The sequence below is a fragment of the Stigmatopora argus genome, chromosome 4 (genome assembly GCF_051989625.1).
Source record: "Stigmatopora argus isolate UIUO_Sarg chromosome 4, RoL_Sarg_1.0, whole genome shotgun sequence".
Classification (NCBI taxonomy): Eukaryota; Metazoa; Chordata; class Actinopteri; order Syngnathiformes; family Syngnathidae; genus Stigmatopora; species Stigmatopora argus.
In genome coordinates this window covers 8,617,501-8,640,714 of record NC_135390.1, presented here as the reverse complement: position 1 = coordinate 8,640,714, position 23,214 = coordinate 8,617,501, and the positions used below count along the sequence as shown (strand labels likewise).

The following is a 23,214-nucleotide window of genomic DNA, read 5'->3' as shown; positions in this document are numbered from 1 at the left end:
AAATGGACTTTCACTTACATATGGCTTTTTTTTTTTTACCTTCAAGGTGCTCAAAGTGTTTTCATGCCCTCTCCTTCACTGACCGATAACCCTGATCCAATCAGTATCTTGCTCAAAAACATTTCAACATGGCAAACAGGGCGAGGATCAAACCCCCAATCTACTCCACTGCTGGGTCAGCCTGCCCAAGTACATTGTTTTTGTTCAGATAAAGGTTTTGTTAAATCAGTTTGGATGTATTTTAAATATTTTAATAATTATAGACAAATTTCAAGTTAGGTGTTGGTTAAAAAAAACACAAAAAAAACATAAGGTTTTCCCCTTAATCTGTCCCCGTTATCTGTTGTTGCTAGGATCAAATGTGACAGCTTTTATACTCCCAGTCTCTGGGAACATCATGATAATAGAGATGTAAATAGTGTGTTTGTGTGCGCATGGGTTCTGTATATCACTGCCAAGACTTTTCAGCACCCTTGGATGCCCCGTCTCCCTTTTGTACAGTGTCGACATGTTCTTTACTGTTTCGGGATCCATGATGAATAAATAATGAATGCAAGGACATGCAATACATGGTGGGTAAAGTGCATAAATCCGCAGGCAAGGCACGCTGTTGTGCATAGATCAGACGGCACCGAAGCCAGTTTTTAAGAAGAGATTTATGACTTGAATCTGTTTCGACACCATAGATGGACATGACTTGGGTTTTTGATTAGCTGTGTTGTGAGTTCAACTGTGTGTCTGAAGCAGGGAAATGCTATTCTATTAACAATGACCAACTAAGCAGGTTCTTCCCACAAGCTTTATATAGGCAATGAATGAACCAAGCAACAAGTTTGAAGAGAGAGAAAATTAGGCCAATGTTTTGGGATTACAGCATTTGAATGTTCTTGACTCTGCCTGCCCATTTGCGGGGTTTCTGACATAGGAACACATCCTCTTCCAGTGGTGATCTTAATTAAATTTGTTACAAGGCTATCAGAATGTTGACTGGAATTATTAACCTTGAATCCGTAGCATGTAAGAGAGATATCACAGAGATAAAGTGCAACGTTTTCCTTTTTTTCCCCAAGAAAATAAAAGTTTAGATGATTCAACTACATAACGTCAACAGTTGATTTTTACATTTTTCTAAATGCATACTGTATGCACTGTGCTTCTCTGTCTCTAATGTAAATTGGACTGTGTCTAGAAAACTTACCATATTTTCTCACATATGCGCTGTATTTGTCGCTCAAAAGATGATGACTGAATCAAGGGTATGGCTTATATGCACACAAATTAGACTTGACATGCACGAAACTGCAAGGTGGCAAAGACAAAATGCCATATCTCAAGACAATGTGGCCAATACAGTCATTTATTTCAAAATAGAGAAAAGATAAACAGATAAAATACTAAACAAAATTTATTTTGACGTCTAAGAATTAAATTCAAGAAAGAAAAAAAATGTTTCTTGCATAAAACTCACTTACTTGTCTGCCATTGCTCGCTCAGGGGGCCGCCATCTAAATGTGCTCTGACTGGCGAGACGCGAGTTGCCTTGATACATGTGTTCGCAGTGTTTACCATGTCAGCACATCCGAATAGTTGTTAAGGCTGCGGTCTTGCTGTCGATCATTATGTCAGCCTTGATACCTGCGTAATGTGTATCTCATGCTATTATTGCACACAGAGACTTGGTGAAAACTAGATCGCTACCCCCTAAGTTTTTTTTTAGAATAAAAGTTCACTTAAAATCTTTAAGGAAAACACTTAGGAGAAAAAAAGTAACACTTGAAAAATAACAAAAATAAAAATACCTAGTTGTGCCACTATTAAATGAAGTTTCAAATCTTTGAAAATAAGATCTTTACCTTAGGGCTGGAAACGTGGGAGGCTAGACCCCGAGTTATTCCAGGCCATCTTAGTCCATTAAAAGTATAACATGTGAAAAACAAAGAATGCTTCATTGTCTAATCTCATTTTCTGAACCGCTTTATTCTCACTAGGGTCGCGGGGGGGTGCTGGAGCCTATCCCAGATGACTTCGGGCCAGAGGCGGGGACACCCTAAATTGGTGGCCAGCCGATCGCAGGGCACAAGGAGACAATTTTGAATTGAATTGAATCCTTTTATTGTCATTATACAAGTATAATGAGATTTAAAGCTTTCACCACATAGTGCACAAATAACAGCAGACAACCATTCATGCTCACACTCATACCTAGGGGCAATTTAGAGTGCCCAATCAGCCTACCATGCATGTCTTTAGAATGTGGGAAGAAACCGGAGTACCCGGAAAAAACCCACGCAGGCCTCGGGAGAACATGCAAACTCCACACATTTGGACCGAGCTGGATTTGAACCCAGGTCCCCCACTGTGAGGCCGACGCGCTAATAATTTTTAATTAATTATATTGAACATACTGTAAAGAGATGGAAGGTCCATTCCTGTTGCAGTTTTATTTCTGTTTACTCTATGGTTACACTTCTATTCTTTGTTCCCACAGTGTAACCATTCTCTCTTTGCCTCAATTTAACAGAGGGCAGCAAATTACAGGCTCTGTTAAAGGCTCAATTGTCATAGGTTGTTAACACTTTCTTTTAACTGTGATTAGCTCATATACAACAAGGCTACATGAAAGAAAGAAAAAAAACCCAATAAAAATAACAAAACTTTATTGAGCATTTTAATGAAATGGTCAGGTGTAAAACGAAGATGAAATATTTAAACCATTAAGAAATTTAAAAAATAAATATACAAATGCAGCTGTAGGTAAAGAAAACGGTGGGCTTTTTAAAAAAGCTAGTTAAAATGAACTAAAAATATTTTTCAAGAAACTAGGAACAGAAAAGCAGGAATACTGAAATTAGAACGAAGTTTCCACCCAACCTCGTTCATTTAATTTTTCAAGGTCTTCTCCAACACCCAGTCAATGACCTACAAAGCAATTTTAAAGTGCTAATTATATGAGGAATGCAATATTGATGTTTGTTGTTGTTACCTGTTTAGCATTGCTGCCAGCTGCCTTCTTCATCTCATCATACAGACCACGAGAGGTCTTCAGATCCTGAGAACAAACAAATTTCAGTCTTTTCAACTCTTGGTTCTAAATTTAAAGATGAACTTGCTATATATATGTGATAATGAACAAAGCCCCCCAAAAATCTGACATTCATATTTGGCAGCTCATGAAGATAGATACAGAAAACTGTTTTTGAACACAAACAGACAGACACATGGAACCAAATACATAACCTTCGCCTTTCGTAGGTTTCACCTATCATGAATAAATTGTACACATAGGGTGGTTTGACCAGGTCCCCTACCGTGAAGTTGTTCCAGTTACAGAATACGTTTGATTTCACTCACTGCTGATGAAGGATGGCGAACCAGTTATTGTGTTTAAGTGGCAATTACCGGTACTTTCTCATACAGGGCCAAAATAGCTTTGGAAGGTTTTGTTTTCTTGATGAACACAATAGCCATTGCCTGACATTTACTTTTGTTTTTCAATGTGGAAAAGAAGGGGGCAAATACCTTTTCCACACAGGCACAAATTAAACCAAGATTATTTATTGGGAAGAAAACAAGTGGAGTTAAGTCCAATTGTTTCCACTGGGGTTAATTTGTTGCACAAATTTGCCACTAAAAAACAACATATGGTGGACACTGCAGTGTTGGCAGGAGCTAAACCACTAAAAGTGAGTTCAGAGTGAATGAGTTTACAGTGTGTGTGGGCACAAACCTTGAGAAAGAATTTGGAGATATCAAATAGTCTCTTGCTGGAAGCCTCAAAGCATTTATGCTCAACACTGATCCCGTGCAGTTTGAGTGTTTTAACGACCACCTCCTGCAGCATCTGAGGGCAACAGAGAACACGCATTTTCATGGACGCAATGATGTTAAAGCCTTAAATCTACTCGTGTTAATACCCTTATCGCCAGACTTCAAGAGTTCACGGAAACTAATTTTAGCGTGACTTCCTTCTTAAAGAATGCTCATGAAAATGTCACGACTTTGGAGAAAGATGTCCTTACTAAGAATTGTGTTCAAAATGATTGTGTGGACTCTCAAGGAAAAGGCACACACTATTTTACCGAAAGAGTCGACAGCACACGCTGAGAAATCAAAGACGGCATCTTTAATCTTCTGACAGCAGCTGATTTGAATAATTGCAATAAATTACACTGAGGGATCACCAGTGTCTTCCGGTTTCACAAAAGAAAGTTTTTAATCTTTGTCCCCAATCATTGGCTGCAGTTCCTCATGAATTGCCCCAACTGTTTTTGCATACATGCCGATGCCTCTGCATTAGTATTGCTGACTGCGCACATCTCTTGTTAGCATAATGTTCACAGATCAGAACACATCAAGGTCGTGATGTAACGTGCAACGTGTGCACAGGTAATGGAGTGTGTGTGTGTGGTGGTGTGTCGTGACTGTGTGTGTGTGTTTATGTGCAGGTTGTTAGGTGTAAGCAGAACAAGAGATAATATGAGCCACATACGTACATCGTTTATCTTTGCTAAACCTATTATACCTTCCTCATTTGTTGGATAGACTGCAGGTGAATTTTCTGCCGACCTACGGTGTGTGAATTGGTGTGTGTACGTAGAAAAGTTGACTTAAGGCTTTTACTTGTGAAGGTTTTCAGGAGGTCAGTGTTTATTGTTGCATATAGGCTCTTAGAATGAACAGGCATTTCCTATGAACACATTGTTATAGTGTAATCATAATCATGCTAACTTTTCTACAGATTTAAAAATAAACACTTTCATAAGAAAATGAGTCACGCTGTGTTAGGTAACAACAATCAACTAAATGGTGCCCATTCTTTTTCTCCCCAAACTGACAAGCACTCACCCTATTGTGCTTTTGAGAACGTGACTCCTTGGCATTTTTAGCTTCCATCTGTCTGTGATCAGTCTTCCGCTTCGGCGCTTTATGCTCGTCAAGTGAAGACTGATTCAGCAAACCTGGGAAGAAACCAAAGCTAAAGAAAAAGCAACAGAACTTTGACAAGGACAGCCACTTTTGGGGAATGGGGGTCATGCCAGATGGTGATTTTCTGCCCAAAAGGTGATATGATGAAGTTACAATTGTAGTACTGTGGGAATTGAGAATCTCACAGAGGAGAGAAAAGCAATTTCTTCCTGTGCTGAATAAGAGTTTTACTTCAGAATGTGCAATAGCAGATGATCGTCAGTAACTTGTACAGTTAGCAACAGGAGGCAGGCAGGTCTAATTTTATCTGTCTGTGGGTTGAAACCTGGCCATACGTCACAACAAAAGCACACTCCTTAACATATCACAACAACGCAATAACACAGACAGCTTCTTACATAACCGATCTCTAAGCATCTCCCAGATTCGCATTTCCCGCTAAGTTCTCATGCTAAAAAATAATTGGCCAATTCGCTAGCTTCCTTGTTCATGGTGATTGAAGTTAGGTTTAAATTTATGTGAGTATCCAAAGGAGCACAGGTTCTGAATCATTTAAAAAGCGATATTTTAAAATTTTCCCATGTTCTACATTCTTCTAAAAATGTGAATGAAAAAAACACCAGTTGATAAAATGTCTTTTAAAAAAAAGAGGGAAGGGAAAGATGACAAAAAATATCCTGGTCACATCTTTAAATGAAAAACAAACTATGATGTATCTCCAGATTAAGATAAGAAAAAACGTTGTTTAATCAAAAAATGAAAGTTAAAGGTGAAGGGCCCAATCCTTTATTTCCCCAAAGGAGACAGGGAGACTATTAGGGCTAGGAAAAATTGGTTGGGATTAGGATTGTGGAAATAATATGACCTTGGACATTTTTCTGGAAGTGAATTGGCAACCACTGTATTGGTTAAATTAGCAAAGAAATCTACTTTATCATACGAGAACGCATTTCAACTTGTACTTTCAATTGCTCATTTTGTTGTTATGTTTCTTTGTAAAAAAGGGGGGAGAGGCATTTTTTAAATACACGCACAAAGCTCTTTGTTCAGATAATGCTGATTTGGTTTTACCAGATGTCCTATCTGAAGAAGAAGAAGAAGAGGTGGTTGAAGTGAAGACAGACTGGGATATGCTGGCCCGCTGCCGTAGTGACTTGATGGCATCATGTGTCACACTACTGTAATTGCTCTGAGACCAAACGGATTCAGTGCTCTCTGACTTGGACTGCCTGCATTGAAACAGATTCATACTCAAAAACTGTATTCCACGGACCAAAATGTTTCCCCAAAAATGAGAAAGAGCCTTATAATCCAGTGTGCATTATGTATGAATTTTGGTGGTGCTGCCTAATGACCTCCAAACTATTTTGTTCGATGAGGATAAGCGGTTCGGAAAATGAATGAATGAATGGATAGCTTTATTATACGTCTCTATATTAAAATGGTCAACATGCACATGCATCATAGCAAGAAAACAATACAAAAATGAATAGTTGAATTAAATAAAACAATAATTACAATATTAAATGATAAAGAACAAACGATAACTGCCGTAAATTGACGCAATAATGCGCCTTTTAATCAGTTGTGTCTTGTGTATGAAAACAAACTTATTTATTAACACGACAAAATGATTCTCCCAAATCATACATAAATCTGCACGTACCTCTTGTGAGGGTAACCTCCTACAACATCTGTGTCCCAGGACTTGCGTTTCAGACGGGCGACATCAGCGTTCTGCAGGGTCTCTCCATCAGGTACACTTCCTGGTTCTGACATCATCGCGGGAGAGGGGGCAGGACTGTTCACAAACGGGAGGACACAGGGTTCCTTAGAGCAGGTGGTTTGGGTCTCGTAGCGAATAAGACGAGACTGGAGTCGTATAAAAGCTTGGTCTTGGTCCAAGGATTGCTGGTTATCCAGGCAGAATCTATATAAACAAGGATAGGAAGCAAGCAGACTATTAAAAAAAATCATTAAAAAAATACGATCTAATCAACATCTCACATCGGAATTTGCAGTATTAGACGCTTACGTACTCTATGCCATGGTAATGGGAGGCTTTGGCCTTTATGAAGGACATCTCACTGAGTCTCTGGGGAGACAAGTCTGGTGACAATTGGAATACGTTTTGACTGAAAAAAACCCACAAAGAACGGAGTAGAATATGATTGTCTGTCAGACACAATAGAACATGTTTTCCTGCAAACCGAAAAAGGTCACATGAATTTAATGGAGATAGACTAATGATCAAAAATAAAATATTTGTCAAATCACACATTTTGTGTGTGCCTTTTTTTCTGTCTGGATCATGTTTCCCCCTTGTTTTCAACACTAATGTCATTCTGCCTCTTACAAAAAAGCTGTAACCAAATGGCTTGTCTTACCTTCTAATAGCGGGCAGAGGATACAGCTCACTAGTTGGCTTTCCCTCTAGCGTGAAGTGTTTTAATAATTCTTTGGCGTCCAGGAAAGCAGTCTTTTGGCAGTCTTTTGGACCAAGCAGGCTGTCGCTTGAGCCAGAGCCTAACAGGCCAAGTCTAGGGCACGATACAAATAATATATTACATGCAAATTGATGGGGCTGCACAATATATCAAGAAAATATTATAGGAGTAATTACGGCATATGTGATTTGAGGATGGCAAAGACGTGTGATAAGTTAATACAATAATATGTGCGTTTTATGTTTTATCACACGTTTACTCCCTGAAGACTGTCCCCCTTTTGGATTGAGGTATAATACATAGTTGTTACTTATTCATGACTAAGCATGAATACAATGTTTAAAGGGAAAGACAATACTGTGTATATAAATAACCTTGATTTGAAAGACGGTTGTTCAATGTATTTAAGTATATGCCAAATTCAACATTTCTTTAACCACTAACCATTTTTAAAAACAAAAAAAAGACAACGCTTCCGAGCGCAGCCGTTTTGTGGTGTCAATTTTACTCATGGACATACAAAATAATAGACTAGATAGATAGTAAAAAAGGGCAGTTAATCTGTGATACTTGCATTTGATCGAATAAAATAGCGAGAGTTGATAAAATATCTATTCACACTAATGACGAAATCCTGGCAATACTGGGTTTCATTTTAGTTTTTCTCAGAAAACTGAAATTCTGTGTTTTTCTAAGCATATAATAAAGTTTTGTCTTTTGCATTAGGAATAGTAATTTTTAATGTTTTGCTTAATAGGTTTACCGTAACAATTTAGATGTTTGTGCCATATAGTAGTTTAGCCTCAATTGGTTTGATCAAAATACATACAGAAATCTTGTTTTCCCAGATTATATACAATAGGTAGATAGACAGATGGACAAATGGACAGAGCAAAAGACATTTCAGGAGACTGTTAATAATAATATGAATATCACGATATTAAAAAAACATATGGTATTTTTCCCCTGATAATTCCTAAAATAGCACAGAAATAATATGCCTTACCTTCTCCTCTGTCGCTTTTTCTGCAGCTTCTCAATGTTGTGGAGGACGTTCCTTTCGGGCCAATCAGACGGTGTGTATGACATGGTTTTTAATACTATTAAAAAAGGAAATATATTGCACATTTAACAAGATGTTATTTTTAGAATTTGCTAACCCATAAGCCAAAGACTGTAATTTAGACATTGGTATGCTGCTTCGTCACAGCAAATGTTGTTATCTATGTAAAACAGCACGAGATAAAATAAAGTTCACAGCTCAAATTACATTGTTTCTAAGTTTCAAAAAGATGTATAATAATAAACTGTAAATGTCAGAAAATTTATGGCTTGAGGAAAGCTTTTTGTAACACCAACAAAAGCTCTCTGGTACAATCATAAACATACTTACAAGACCCCCTTTGTGAACATACCCTATACGGTAAGCAGCACTCTATGATGGATTGCAGCACTTATTCAAACCTTTAGCTTGAGCTAGGTCAAGATGCTTAACCCTTTTAAAATGGAGAGGGCGCGGGAATGTGAGCATTGCATTGCATTGGATTGGATTGTCGTATGAGTTTGAGCACAGCATTTTTTAAGTTTGGGCATTTAGACTGCTCGGAAGACTTGAAGTAAAGAAAAGATTAAAGAACATCTGACAGATTCAAGATGGGGGTAATTTATGGGATGATTCATGCCCAAATATGGCCTGAGGTTTTGAGTGATTCTACAAAGCTAATTAAACCATTGGTAAAATGTCCAAAAGGCACTGCATAGGGTCTTTCATGTTGAAAATTGGGTGAGAAAAAAAATCACCAAACAGAGCTGTACAAGAACACGGTGGCTTTTACTTTGCTAGTTTTATAACTCTAAACAAATTCTTGTGCATAATAACTGAGCTGTTTACACTTTGAAATAATCTTGCTACTCATGAAATGATTAAAATATGAAAAAAATCCATAGTAGATGAAATGAAAATATCTATTGTATGGTGACTATTTGAATGATGAACTACCTAGGTAAGACATGTGAAGTGCTTCAAATACAATTCCCACAGGACGCAATATGGAAGTCTAAAGGGCCGTTTTTTGCTATGGGCAACATGGGCGACCGCTCAGGGCAGAATATATTTAAGAACTTTTGTGTAAACAATGACTATCTGATTCTGTTGGTCGTGCTACTGACACGTCTGTGTCTGATTTCTGGCAAGAATCTAATTTGCGAAATGTTGTTAGGTGATGTAGTGAGTGCTTGGCACAGTTCTATTCTGTTACAACATGCCTAATCTAATGGATCAGGTAAACTCATGTTAGTTAAAATTAAGTCACCTGTTTATCCTCTGAATTATTGGCTAATATGTTGCTAGTTAGCCATATAGGGCCACTGTATTTAGTTTTTAGCTTTGATGAATTAGTACCTATAAAATTTTGAGGCCTGAAGCCATGAAATTAATTTCCCCAATAAGATAGTGTGATGGGTCCATTAGTCTGTTGGGAAACTGGCTAAGTGAGATCTGACTTACATTTTATCTTCTATTTTTAAATTCAGGGGCACTTATGAAATATTATACATTTTCTTGTTTTTGGACGTTGGTGGTGGTTGTATGTGTTTGGATGACGGTTGGCTACCCAGGGCGCAAAATTAGCGAGGACCGCCTCTGCAAGTCACCACGCATTTTTAGGAAACAATAACGACCTTCTTGTTTCCATTTCCTGCTCAAAGTGTGAGACTTCTTGCAGACAAATGCATGGTCGGCATGATCTTACATTTAATTAGATGTGTAACAATCCAGCGGCAAATCAAAATACTCTGCGTGTCGTGGGAAACTTCAGTTATGGCAGTTTCTTTCACTATTTCCATTATATACACTTTACATGTCTCTATATATTTTTCTAACCATACTGTACCTGTGTCCCTGGATTTGAGGTTATCAGTCAAAGAAAAAGCAGAGGGAAGTTTGGTGTCAATCATTCTCAAGTATTGCTCCCTTGCCATGGTCAGAATGGTCTTCAAATCACTCAATGGCACTGAAGATTTTTCTTTGTGTCCTGGACAAACAAACAGATTAACCTTAACCTAACAGACTCCTTGGAGAATTTATAATTATTCCAGGGAGACACAGTGAAAGATTCATTGAAAAGTCTTTACACATAATGACTTCCAGTATTCAATGAGTGTCAATAAAACTATAGAAAAATATATAGATTTGAAATACTGTGTTCCCTACTGCCCTTAGTTAACCTGGCATGCCAGACGGACTGTTCTATGTATCCGCCATGAAAATATTTCACAAATCACCATCTGAAAATATTTTAATTTAAAACTATGTTGCCTATATTAACGATAGTCATTCTCATCAAAGTTTTATCAGCAGGAATCACATAGACCTCCAAAATGATTCCAAAATCAAAATTGTGTTTGTGGACCCTGAACAACTTTAAGTTCGAGTGAATGCAAAAATAAGTAATGTAATGTTATTAATCACATAATTTTATGACTTTTCTCTAAATATGACTTAAATCTCTTAATATTACACAAAAAAATGTTGTGCTCACAGACTTTACGTCGCCAAAAGTTGATGCCCTAGAAACCAAACAACGTCTGGTTCATGTTAGATTAAAAAATGAATTGAATCTTGTAACAGTTATATATAATAATTTAACGTTCATCATGTTTATATTTTGATTTTTGTAATAGTTCAATTTTAATGTCGTTATATTCATATTAATTTTTATATCTCAATATTACATTGCATGACTTCTTGCAATTTCCCTCGGCACACATGACCATTGCTCACGGCGCACCAGTGTGCCGCGGCACAGTGGTTGGGAAACACTGCTATAGATAGTCGCTTCCTGGAGATGTTGCGTCTACAGCTCCTGCCCTTTTGTCCTGATTGGTGCAGACCTCAGAAGGCCGAGAGCTAATTGAACGACTTGAGTTGGTCAAGACGGTCCCGTCTTGCCCTGCAAAGCGAGCTCCCAGTATTAAATCGGTGCAATTTTGCAGCAACTATAAAAGCAACTTTTTTTTTTAATGGCAGTAGTTGTAGTAATGCAATCTGCTAACTTGTTTTTTTTCTTCTTAAGTTATAAAACAGTTTTTTTTTCTTAATTTAATGTAAAATCATTGTATATATTGCACGCTTATTTATTTATATATTTATTTATGTATTTATTTATTAACTTACTTATTACCGATCTATTTATGTCTAAAATGCATTTCCTATTTCTGCATCCTCACCCTCCTGCTACTGTGACAACGAAATTTCCCGAATACGGGATGAATAAAATTATCCAATCCAATCCAATTTTCAATGAGTCATGTGGTATTTCACCTCCCCATACAGTCTTGTCACAATGCAGCTCGAGTTTGTTTCCTCAAGGTTGAAGAATTTAATTTTCTTTTATCTAACTCCACTTCACTGTAGCTTCACTATCTTTGTATGCTGTGTGACTGTAAAATCATGATTGCAAGTCGTTGTACGCACTAGCAACCACCCAAAGCATAAGGGAGAAATCAGAGAGATGCCTTTAATAGTATGGTGTGAGACCTGTTTCGTTTCACAGTAGCTTTTACAATGCATTTAAAGAAACGTGCCTTTGTTTATTGAGAACGAATCTCAATCAACATAATTTACACTAACATTACAGTGTTCTCATATTTGTGTTATTTTAATAGGGATAATTAGTAAAAAACAAAAAACAAAAAATAATATGACCATGCAAATGCAAACTATAGCATCCATCCAATCATCAATTTTTGGCCACTCTGACAATGTATTCATTTCAACATCAAGTCTCTAAGTACAAGTTTAAAAATATTTACTATACTTTAAGTAGTGGGGTTTATTTTTTTACATGTTCCCAAAGGGGCATGTTGTATTATTTCAGGAAAAAAAGTTGTATCAAATTAAATAAATATTAACAATAGACTGCTATCCTGCAGTAAAAAGGTTTGGACTTGTTTTTTAGATAATGTACCGGAAGATATAACTTTAACGAGGCACTGTGCTTTATTAATAGTGGTTACGGTAATTTCACCTACACAAAATATTAAAATGCCATTCAACGCCAGTTAGCCAAATTAGCTCACAAAGAATTTGGCTGTGGAAATTCATTGTCATTCATATGAGCATATACACACATATTCCACTTCCCGTCCCACTCTGAAGCTATACTTGTATGCAGGTACTTACTGAAGTATTCTTTAAGTACCCGTGTTTGTACCTGGGTCACCTTCCTCTCTCTCTTTAGCAGGGCATCTCCTTGTAGGCAAGGTAAAGAGAAAATGTCGCTTTGAATGCATCCTAGAGAGAGAGAAAAGTGGTGAGTGAAAATGGCCAGAAAAGTGTTTATTAGCAGCTCATCTGGAAATAATCTGTACAAAATTTAATCTTCAATTGTGGGAAGCACACATTGGACACTGCCTTAACCTATCCTTCATGCAATATTAAATAAAGGCCAAGCAGTCACAAATAAACATTAATTTGAGCCACATCAGAATTAGTCCCTTGCAGACGTCCGCTTAAGTTTGCATGGGATGGCCCACATGCATTCCCGATTTAAACCCATGAGCCCCTCGAATTTGTGAGGGAGATTTGCTTACCAGTCACAAACTGTGATGCAATAAAATTCTCTTTTGAAAACTCCCCATGGCTTTTTTCTTTTCAATTATATATCAAAGTGGGGAAAACATCAGAGGTGAAATTTAAAACCGATAGACACACGTGTACATAGAGAATCATGATGTACCTGATGATGGCAGCAGCTTCTGTTCAAACAGCCCTGAGATTGTTGCCACACCATTAATTTGACTGTCAGAATGCAACAGCCGGACTGAACAGACCCCATCCTCAGTATTATCCGTGCCCTGGACCAACAAGAAGTAGTTCGCACTTTCTCCCTTGACTCCAATATCAGGTACTACAAGATAAAATATTATTGTCATTCAAAATATCTGGTTAAAGCTTTAAATACAAGACATGATACTGTACCAAAATACAAAACCTACTGTATAATAACATCATACTTTACCTATTACTTATTTATGTGACCACTGATTCACGTTGAGTACTTTTCTAAGTTGACTACTTATGTTGTTGACTACTTATTTATTTGTTAATTAGTTTTTGATTATTTATTATTCATTGATTATTTATTTGTGCACTTCATGGTGAAACTTTAAATGTCATTACAGTGGTACCTCTATGATCTTAATTCGTTCCGGGACTGAGCTCGTATGTCGATCTTCTCGTAACTCGAGCGAACGTTTCCCATTGAAATGAACTAAAAACGGGGGGACTTTATCCAAGGCAACGCACTCGTAACCGGACAAACAAATTTAAATTAACTCGGATTAATATATACAGACACACTCAAACATACGTTTAATGTAACGTTACACAAAACTGAATTCTAATTTTGTTTTAATTTTTTTCCCCTTCGTTCTACAGGTTAGCTGTTTGCCACGCCTCCACCCTCACGTTCGCTATCGATGGGCTGTTTGCTGTTGTATTCCCTTCAAAATATTCCGAAAATGATGCACACAAATGTCCTCACAATAGGATAACGCACGAGAAGTGCCAACGAGAAGTAGTCTTGAATGAGCGATAGCGGGAGCTAACAGGCTAAGGAAAGAAATACCCACGTATTGATTGAGGGTAATGAAGTTTTATTCTGAGAAAGGGTGTCATTGGCTATCGGTGTTGTGTGCACGAGTATACTTCATTACCCAGAAAGCCCTCTTTTTGACCGCGCATGCGCGTTGTGTTTTCTGTTCCATGTGTAGGAGAAACTGTGTGAAGAAATCGTTCAGTGCTCATAGATATCTGTTATACACGAAAGAGATGCGGCAAAAAAAGACAGTGCGCTACAATGATAAACAGCCTCTCATGTCATGGCCACCTGGCTTGGTCGCATCTCGAAATTTTGATCGTATCTAGAGCGAATTATTTGCTTGAAATTTTCCTCGTATCTCGAGCATCTCGTAGGTAGAGCTGCTCGTATGTAGAGGTACCACTGTATATTGTATAATGACAATAAAATCATTGAATTCAATTCAAATGTAAGTTTTCCTAAAATGCGTTCGCAGTCCAATTTTCACAAGAATACTAACAACTTCTATCAGTTACATCTTTAATATACCAATAATACCTTTTAGATTCTTCCAAAACTGTTTTGGACTTTTGAGTGTGGCTATTCCAAATGTTGTATCATCCATAACAATGTACCTCCAATTGCCCATTTATTTCCCATACGCAAAATATGGCTTGCCATTTAATTATGTAATGATAGGACTTACTCGGTAACGACTTGGGTTTCCTGGCTATAGACTCTCTCCAGCGCTGTGAGCTGATTTGGCTCTCTGGTGGCTGTGCGATGGAGGTGACGATACAGGAAAGGCTGAACAAAGCTCCCACCTGAGCGCATAAATATATTGTTGATGCCCACAAATGCCACTGGTAGATAACCTCTCATTGATCAAAATGAATGTGAGCAAAGGTAATTATTTGTGACAAGGATGAAACCTCCAGAGCACAGGCACAATACCTTTCCACGAAGTGACTTCAGCTGCTCCAAAAAAAGTTTAGATTTCACTGACTTGCCAGAGAGGACTCTATATTTTTTTCTTATTAAGGACATAAGAATGCGTATATACTAATATGTGAATAAAATGGAGCAACACATGCCACATGGTAGAGGGCCCTTCGTGAATGGTTGTTTCATTTTGGCCTGCAAGTGGCTGGCTATCAATTAGATCCTTCTACTCCTGAAAATTGCAATTGCAAAACAATTAGGAGTACTTGTGTTTCCGACAGACACCATGGTAGCCGAGAATTGAGAAAAGAGGATACAGTTGAAAGTATGTGCTGGACTTCTGAAAGCTGGGCAGGTCTGAAAGGGTAACCAGATGAAGCAGGTCTAAACTTGTTGCATAATAGTGAAATACCTGCAAATTATGAATAACAGGAATGATAACATGTCCCCTTGCAATGAAGGGATATTGCATTTGATTTGTCCGCAATATTCGAATAACTTTCTATTACAAACAATTATATAAACAATTATGTTCGGTTCCAATGGAATTTGATTCAATCAATTCAATACTAAATCAAATATATTTTTCAGGACTCTGTGGCATAAGCAGAACATTACAGGGTACATAATGTGAATTGACTTATAAAACCACTCAATTTCACTATCTTACACATAAATACAATAATAGTTCATGTATGCATTATCAACATTTTTTTCAGGAGCAAACAAAACATTCAATAACAATATCTTTTAAGAACTACAGATGTATTGTCATTTGCACTTGTGGTTTGTTTGTTGAGATTTCAAGTTTTAGTACATTTTCCTCAAACCTATTTTCCTCACCCTATATATATATATATATATATATATATATATATATATATATATATATATATATATATATATATATATATAGGGTGACAGCTGGGATAGGCTCCAGCACCCCCTGCGACCCTAATGATGATAAAGCAGTTCAGAAAATTAGATGAGATATATATAGACATATATGTACATCCTATGGTTCAAGAACTTGACATGATAGAAGAAAGCTGTGATCAGTTTTAGATTCTTTTAGATTCACCAAAAGTAGCTAAAACAATAAAAATGATGTTCCCCAGTGTTATTGCTGCAGAACGGTCGAACAACAGTAAGCTTTTATCTCATAACGATAATGTATTAGTAGATGGTAAATGTGATAACATGTGATCGCTCATTACCACTGGTATTACAAAACAGTTCCCAGGCGGACCGAAGCAAAAGTGTTTTTTTTATTGTAGAAGCCTCATTGGGTGAACTTGTCTAGTGTTTCAACAACTCATCAGAGTGTGACCACCCTTCTCAGTGCGGATGAGCACATTTGTAAGTGAAGCGTCTCAATTATGATGGCGTTTATGCAAGCCTATACAGTTTGTACAACAGCACAGGGAGAGTTTAGCTCTCCTTCAGTATTTTTATTAATTGTGTGCCAAGACGATCCTGGCCATCTGTCTCTCGGAGCTATTCTCTGATGTTTTACACTCACTCTAGTTCTCCCGTGTACATACAAAAACACACATGCAAACCCAGAAGCAAGGACCCCATCTTAACCATAAATGTGTGCACAGTGCACACCCCTTTGTTCTTATTTTATGTAGCTATTAATCTACATCAGCAAGCTCATTATAATGCAACACGCTACCGACTGTTATTAAAGACCTTGTCCAAGCCTGAGTGTTGTCTCTAAACAAATTCACAGCTTTTACACTGTACACTGCAGAACTTTTAAACAAACACAGGGGGTCATGCCATATAAATTCACACATTGCTATCATTACTTGTGCTTTTATAAAGCACCGGGGAGAAGCATCTTACTTTAGCAATCTTGGAGTGCAAAAAAGGGGCATCTTACCAAAGATTACCAACCAATGGACAAAGGGAATGGAAAATAATTTTTGCTGGACTTTACAGTAAAAAGGTTTAGTGTCTTGGAGCTCTGTAACCATGGAAACTCATGTCGAATAAAATCTCTTCCACAACACTGTATCAAAGAAGTGGTAATTAACGATTTTCAAAGCGAGAGCTTCTTCTTGGGTACTGACCAATGCCAGTTTGATGAACACTTTTGAAATATATAAAACATTCTCAAATAGTTTAAGTTATACCACAACTTGATTCATTTAACATTTGTTGCAAGTCAGTTTAATGTCAATCAAAAATAAAGTGAATGTGTGATGTCTTAATTGTATAGTTGTTCACCAAGTAATTAAAAGTGTATATTATATAAATTGGCCCATAATCAAAATAATAATCAAGCCAATTATTATTCAAATTTTATTTTTTAATGGTATGTACTGATTTAAATATAATTATGTCTTAATAAATAGAATTACAATATATTTGTTTTATGATAGTTATTTGCCACTGACATCACAACAATTTATTACAGGAACTAAGCTGAAAAACATTAAAGATTCTAAACCATTCTTAAACTGTTTCCAAATAATTTTGATTGAAATCGTTTGTGGAGTTTTTGTCGGGTATCTCGGTACAAGTTACTGTTCTGATAGTTGAAATAACATTGTGTTGTTCGAACTCACCTCAGAATGTAGTTTTTGGTCTGCAACTGAGTGTGGGTCTTCCTTGTAATAGGATTTATATACTGGAGTGCACAGAGAAAAGCCATTGAAACGAAGCTCTGTCACATACTGAAACAATAAAAGAGAAAATATGAAATGTAGCAGCAGCATGTGATCAACTCATACGCACTCAGGCCAAGCTAGGGATACAGTAAACAATATAAAATCAAACTGTCTGGGTGTAATGGAAGGAATATTGGATTTCACTTCTTAGGAATAACCAGTTGTTTCAGATTCAGGCCCAACTAATGTCTATCAATAGAATGGAAAAATGTTGCATCAAGTATGAAAACAATTCTGAACTTGAGAAAAAGCCAGTAATATATAGGTTCACTAAACCTATATGACATACAACAACCGATAATATTTTGGTCACCGCCTTGCTCTGATGACTTTGAATGGAAATTCACTACGCATTTGCTTTAAAAGTAAGCCAGTTTAAAAAAAAATGCCTGCTGTCTGGTAGTCAAATTTTTACTCCTTCAATGTGTCTGTCAAAGCTCCTTAGTAACTTTCATAGTGACATAAAAACCCTAAAAGAAACCCAATGACATAGTTGAGGTTTAACGCCCTCCACTAAAACATGACTGGTATATTCAAAATCCACAAGTCTAGGCTTTCCTGCTGAAGCTACTGCTCCTTTCGGCCAGAGTAGAAGTTGAATGAAAAGCAAAAATTGAACTGTTGGATGAAATTATTTGCTTGTTATTAGAACCCTGCATAAAAAGGCTTGGTATTTGTCATTTAAAAAACCCAATTTTAATGGAGTTGTTATTGTGCTGGAAATGATAGTTCTCCGGATTTATCTGCTACAGTAGATTTACATGTTGCGTTAATAATTCTGATTAAGACACCAACAATACTCAAAAGTGATATTGAAGAATTGAGTTGTTGAGAACTGAAAATGTGGAACAGTGGTAAAGTATTCTTTCTCCAGTAAAAAATAAATCATTTCTTTCTTTAGTGAATCTATATGGGAATAATATTTGAAAGCACATCAGTAAACAAATGATTGAAGTATCAATTGCTGCTAGGTTCATTATATAATAAAATCATTGTTTTGTTCCTTTTTCCCAAGGAAAAAGACAGTTTAAATGAACACACTTGCATACATACAATATATATAACACACATGCACACTTTGCAGTATGAATCCTGCATGCAGGTTTTCACTCCTTTGGGAATTCTTTCATACAATTGCTGTCCTGCTGTGCAGCATTCACTAACTGCCAGCCTGAGCCTGCTCACTTCTCCTAGCAGCAGCAGTTTATTGGAAAGGTTAACAAGGAGCTGTGTCCTTGTCATATCCATACTTGATTCAAGGGGTAAAATGACAACAACAAAATAAGCATGAAACAGAACAGACTGTTCAAGTCTGTTTGGTATATTGTATTAAAAAAAAAGAATGATGATTTCACCGAATATTTGTTCAAGACAAGAAATATGAGCATACCCATAACCAGGTCCTCAATTGATACGAAATCTTCCTGTAATATAGATACATTGATTTGTAATGCAATGCGCCAGCCACTAGCAATCAGTTAACCCAGATATCACATTATTTCTTTTTTTTATTATTATCGTGTGTTGCATTAGCAACTGCAGGCCAAAGCATTAGACCAAATTTACAATGAAATGTTGCACTTTTGTTACTGACCAATTACGACATTTTTTTTCTTAAGTTTAATAAACATTTGATTTCTGTATTGTAATTAACTATTAATAAAGCAGGTTATGATAAAGATGGAAAAAAATAAAGTGTTGATTCACTTACAATATCACTCATACAATTTGAATTAGAAACAGTTTCAATCAGATTACTTTTTCTATTCTTCTAATATATCTTTCTTCCTACCACTCCCCCCCCCCCCCCCCAAAAAAAAAAAACATCCTCACTACTGTACATTCAAAAGCTGTATATCAGATGAATGTGAATGAAGCTTCCTGCTGCATTACTTATGATTGACTTTTCACAAGGTCTTCTATTATTATGCTATATTATAATCGTTCTATTTTATATTTATTAAGCTTTGGTAAATGGACTTAGTTTACTAGTGCCTTTCTATTATTATGCTATATTATAATCGTTCTATTTTATATTTATTAAGCTTTGGTAAATGGACTTAGTTTACTAGTGCCTTTCCACCTTCATGGCACTCAAGGTCATCAAGGCGGGGAATCAAACCCACAATCTCTGGGTTAGGAAACGATTACTCTATCACTAAGCCACGCCTACCCATAATCAGATCACCAAAGATACCAATGAACTCCATTCGGCTCAGTTAACTGTACTGTCCAGCGTTCGAAATATTAACACTTCAAAGCACTTTTATGACGGGCCAGTGAGTTTAAAGCGTACAAGCGCTCTCATGCCTTCTACACCGAATGTTCCACAAAACACACATGAGCACATGCGCTTCCTTTTAGCACACCAATAGCAATGACAAGATTGGCAAAATTTTGCAAATGCATACCACGTACAAAAATAAGTTAAAACTTACACTGCACGTAATCTAAGAAAAATATAGCCAAAGCATGCACCGGTAACATTACCATTTTCTCTCTGACCACCAAGCCTCCTCTCCAAAGTTCCCTTGAATTGATACAACTGGTTACATCAAAACAATCAACCAGACTAGCACTGAGGTATGATGCACTTTCTTGCCACCTGAAACAAAGATCATGAGAGCAACATTTATACCAGAGCATTAATTTCAATTAATATCATGTTCATGCCTCTAGCGCCCCCTAGCGATACATAGACATTAACACAAATTCTCACTCGGTCGTATGCTCAGTGATGATAGTGATCTTGGCAGAATGCCAGCAGCTCATATGTCTGAGGGCTCCCAGCAGTAGTAGCATGTCTTTTGATGCAGGGCACTGCTCAGTACAGCCTAACACCAGCACATCAGACAATGCTTTACCTGAGAGGATCAACCCAAAGCAAACAAAGAACATATTGTAACATCACAGAAGCGCTGAAGCAATTTGTAATATGGATTGCTTAAATGTACCTGGAGGTGGAAGCTTGTCTGTTAGTGCGTGTACACCTTCTGCACCCTCCTCCAGCAATCTAATAAAGAGAAAACAACCATAGTAAATATGAGTGAGAAAATGGCATCTACATTACATTTTTTTTCAAATGGTGACTCTTTGGCTCAAATTCTCTTTTATGTTACGTATTATCAACTCGGAACATTGCGTTAAATCTATTACTTGAATTTCAGCCAGTGCAAGGGAATATTTTAACCTAACATGACCAAAATTAAAAAGCTTGCTCTCTCAAACAGCATGCTGAAAACACAGTTTCATGAGCCAGAATTATTTCCACTGAGAATTGATTTATTTTGTTCACATCAATAAATTAGTATGTCTGTTTGCATCATAAAAACCAAATTTCAACCTAAGCCACACCATTCAAAATTTGACAAAATAGCAAAGAAAATCAAATCTCACTCTGTCATCAGTGCAGATTTGTCGCAATTTTGAACCGATCCATCGTGAAGACTCAGGGAATCAACACAAATCTCCAGAGTAGTTGGCTTCTCCTCTTCACTGTTTCCTCTCTGATGGACTGCTCCGACCTCTTCCCAGTCTGAGCTACAAAACTACAAGACATCCATGCATCTTTATTTTTTCTTGTATTTAGTCTATCTGCTACACTATCATAATAATCATGTGGTGGTAGACTCAAGCACAACGATGATAGTGAAGATATTTTACATTAGGACATTCGTGCTTCTTAGGGAAGTGTCTAATTCTACCTTTTATGCTTGCAAGAGGTTTCATTTTTTGTCTTTATACATTGTATTCTCTGTTAGTTTAGGTGAGATGAATTTGTGATTTCCATATTTCGATTCTTTGATTCACCATATTTCACATGAAGGACATTTATACTAAGCTGTCTTTTTCCATAAGAGTGTCAACTCAAAAATTCTATATTTCTCTTTACCTGCATCATTCCATGGCAAGCTTGAACAGCAAAATACCATCTCTGAACTGAAGGGCATCCACTGAGAGAACACACTACCAAGAGGAAATCATTTGTTAAAATATTATACTTTGATGAGTGAGACCTCAGAAAAAAATATATTGATGAAGTTTACTAAAGTAAAATGCTTACACACTACATAAACAGATTTGGTTGGGGATTTGTACTCCTTTGTTATCGTAACAGTTGGTGTGCCTTGTTGGTAATGTCTTGAGAAGGCGAGAAATAAAAACCTTTTCCCATTCGTTCTTTTGCAGTTACGAACATTTCTTTATCGCACTTCTGAAACCATCTTGATTTTATTTTTATGTATGTATGCATGCATGTATGTGTACTATGTATGCATGCATACATTGATGTACTATACATGTATGTATGTGCTATATCTTTCTTTATGTCTATGTATGGACGGATGTGATAGTGTAGAGTTATCAACACACCTGGAAACACACATATATCTTTAGCTGATTCTTGAGCTGTGAAGTCCACAATTTGGTCAAATATTTGCTTCACTTTGGTCAAACCTGTGCAAGGCAATATGATGTGTTAATGTTTTCCCAGCTTTCCACTGTGGCTCTGCTTCTTTAATAGCAAATAACAATAACCACCCACAACATGTATTAGGTGGGCTGGCACAAAAATACTATTCAGTTCAAATTAAATAAAGTTTGTTCATTATTCTTAATACGTATTCTGTAATGTTCAGTGATGCTCATATTATTCCCAGGGGCATACATTGTGTGTAATTTTGATGTCTAAATGCTGTAAAAATTAAGAAACATCTCCAAACAGTTTGAAAGTTGGTTGGTAGGCAATCTGCAGTCTCTAGCTATTTTAAAGGACAGGTTATGAGTGTAAAACAGTTTATTGAAATATTTATATCTCAGAAGAGAAGAGATGACTTCAGGTATCACTATCAATGTTACTTATGGCTCAACCACAGTAATAATAGGGAATGTTTTGAACCCTTTCTTTCCTTTATTTGTGTACTATATACTGTACTCAATGATATTTCTGTTCAACAGATAAAGAAATATTTTTAAATTGATTATAGTATTTCTATTAAATATTTTATACAAACTTTGTATTCGTAAATGTATTTAAAATACTTTTTTTTTTATTTCTGCCAGCTAAACTTCGAAACATCGAGTTCGTTCTAATTGTGCCAATATACCTAATGATATGTACAAGATCACAATAACAAAATACATCCAAATAAACGCATCTTCTTTGTGTGACTATGTATTTTGTGTGTGGTTGAGCAGAAATTAAGAGAATTTACATATAGCTAGGTTGTGGAATCTTATAAAAATCGGACTCTTCTTTCTGAGTTACCACTATAGGGTTAGGTAACTACTGAACCAGTACTAATTCACAAACGGAGTAAAGACTTACATTCGCACTCCTCCGTTTTGTCGTTTTCTGTCTGACAGATGGATATAACCAACACATATCGATCCATTTTGTTTTTATCCGCCAAATAAAACATAAAACTGCTAAAACTGCTCGTTTCAAACTGTGTATACAGCAGACTTGACCCGTCTGTCAAATTTCCCACCACTAAATCTTCTTCTGCTTTTTCATGTCGCAAGTCTAAACATGGAAATGAACTATCGCACCCTACTGGTCAAAGGTATACTGACACAAGATGCACATTCAAATCCAATAAATTGCTGCTGGATTTCTTGTGTTGTGTTGCTGGACTTGTA

General features: G+C 36.7%; 1 protein-coding gene across 2 annotated transcripts; it reads right to left on the bottom strand.

Annotated features, from left to right (window-relative positions):
- Window positions 1-2,640: 2,640 nt before the first annotated feature.
- On the bottom strand, window positions 2,641-23,058 carry mtbp (MDM2 binding protein). Of its 2 annotated transcripts, none has more exons than XM_077598919.1 (23): window positions 22,901-23,058; window positions 21,946-22,029; window positions 21,467-21,540; window positions 20,971-21,122; window positions 20,529-20,587; window positions 20,294-20,438; window positions 20,065-20,179; window positions 17,473-17,580; window positions 15,214-15,308; window positions 14,909-14,975; window positions 14,661-14,778; window positions 13,112-13,282; window positions 12,556-12,666; window positions 10,265-10,405; window positions 8,380-8,473; window positions 7,314-7,466; window positions 6,966-7,061; window positions 6,593-6,856; window positions 5,998-6,155; window positions 4,846-4,958; window positions 3,728-3,841; window positions 2,984-3,049; window positions 2,641-2,919 (listed from the first exon to the last, which is right to left on the bottom strand). In XM_077598919.1, the coding sequence occupies exons 1-23, from the start codon at window positions 22,992-22,994 to the stop codon at window positions 2,881-2,883; spliced, it is 2,631 nt and encodes an 876-aa protein (XP_077455045.1). In that variant the 5' UTR covers window positions 22,995-23,058; the 3' UTR covers window positions 2,641-2,880. The 2 variants fall into 2 exon arrangements, with proteins under 2 accessions (XP_077455045.1, XP_077455046.1); XM_077598920.1 differs by having other exon boundaries at window positions 21,958-22,029.
- Window positions 23,059-23,214: the final 156 nt, after the last annotated feature.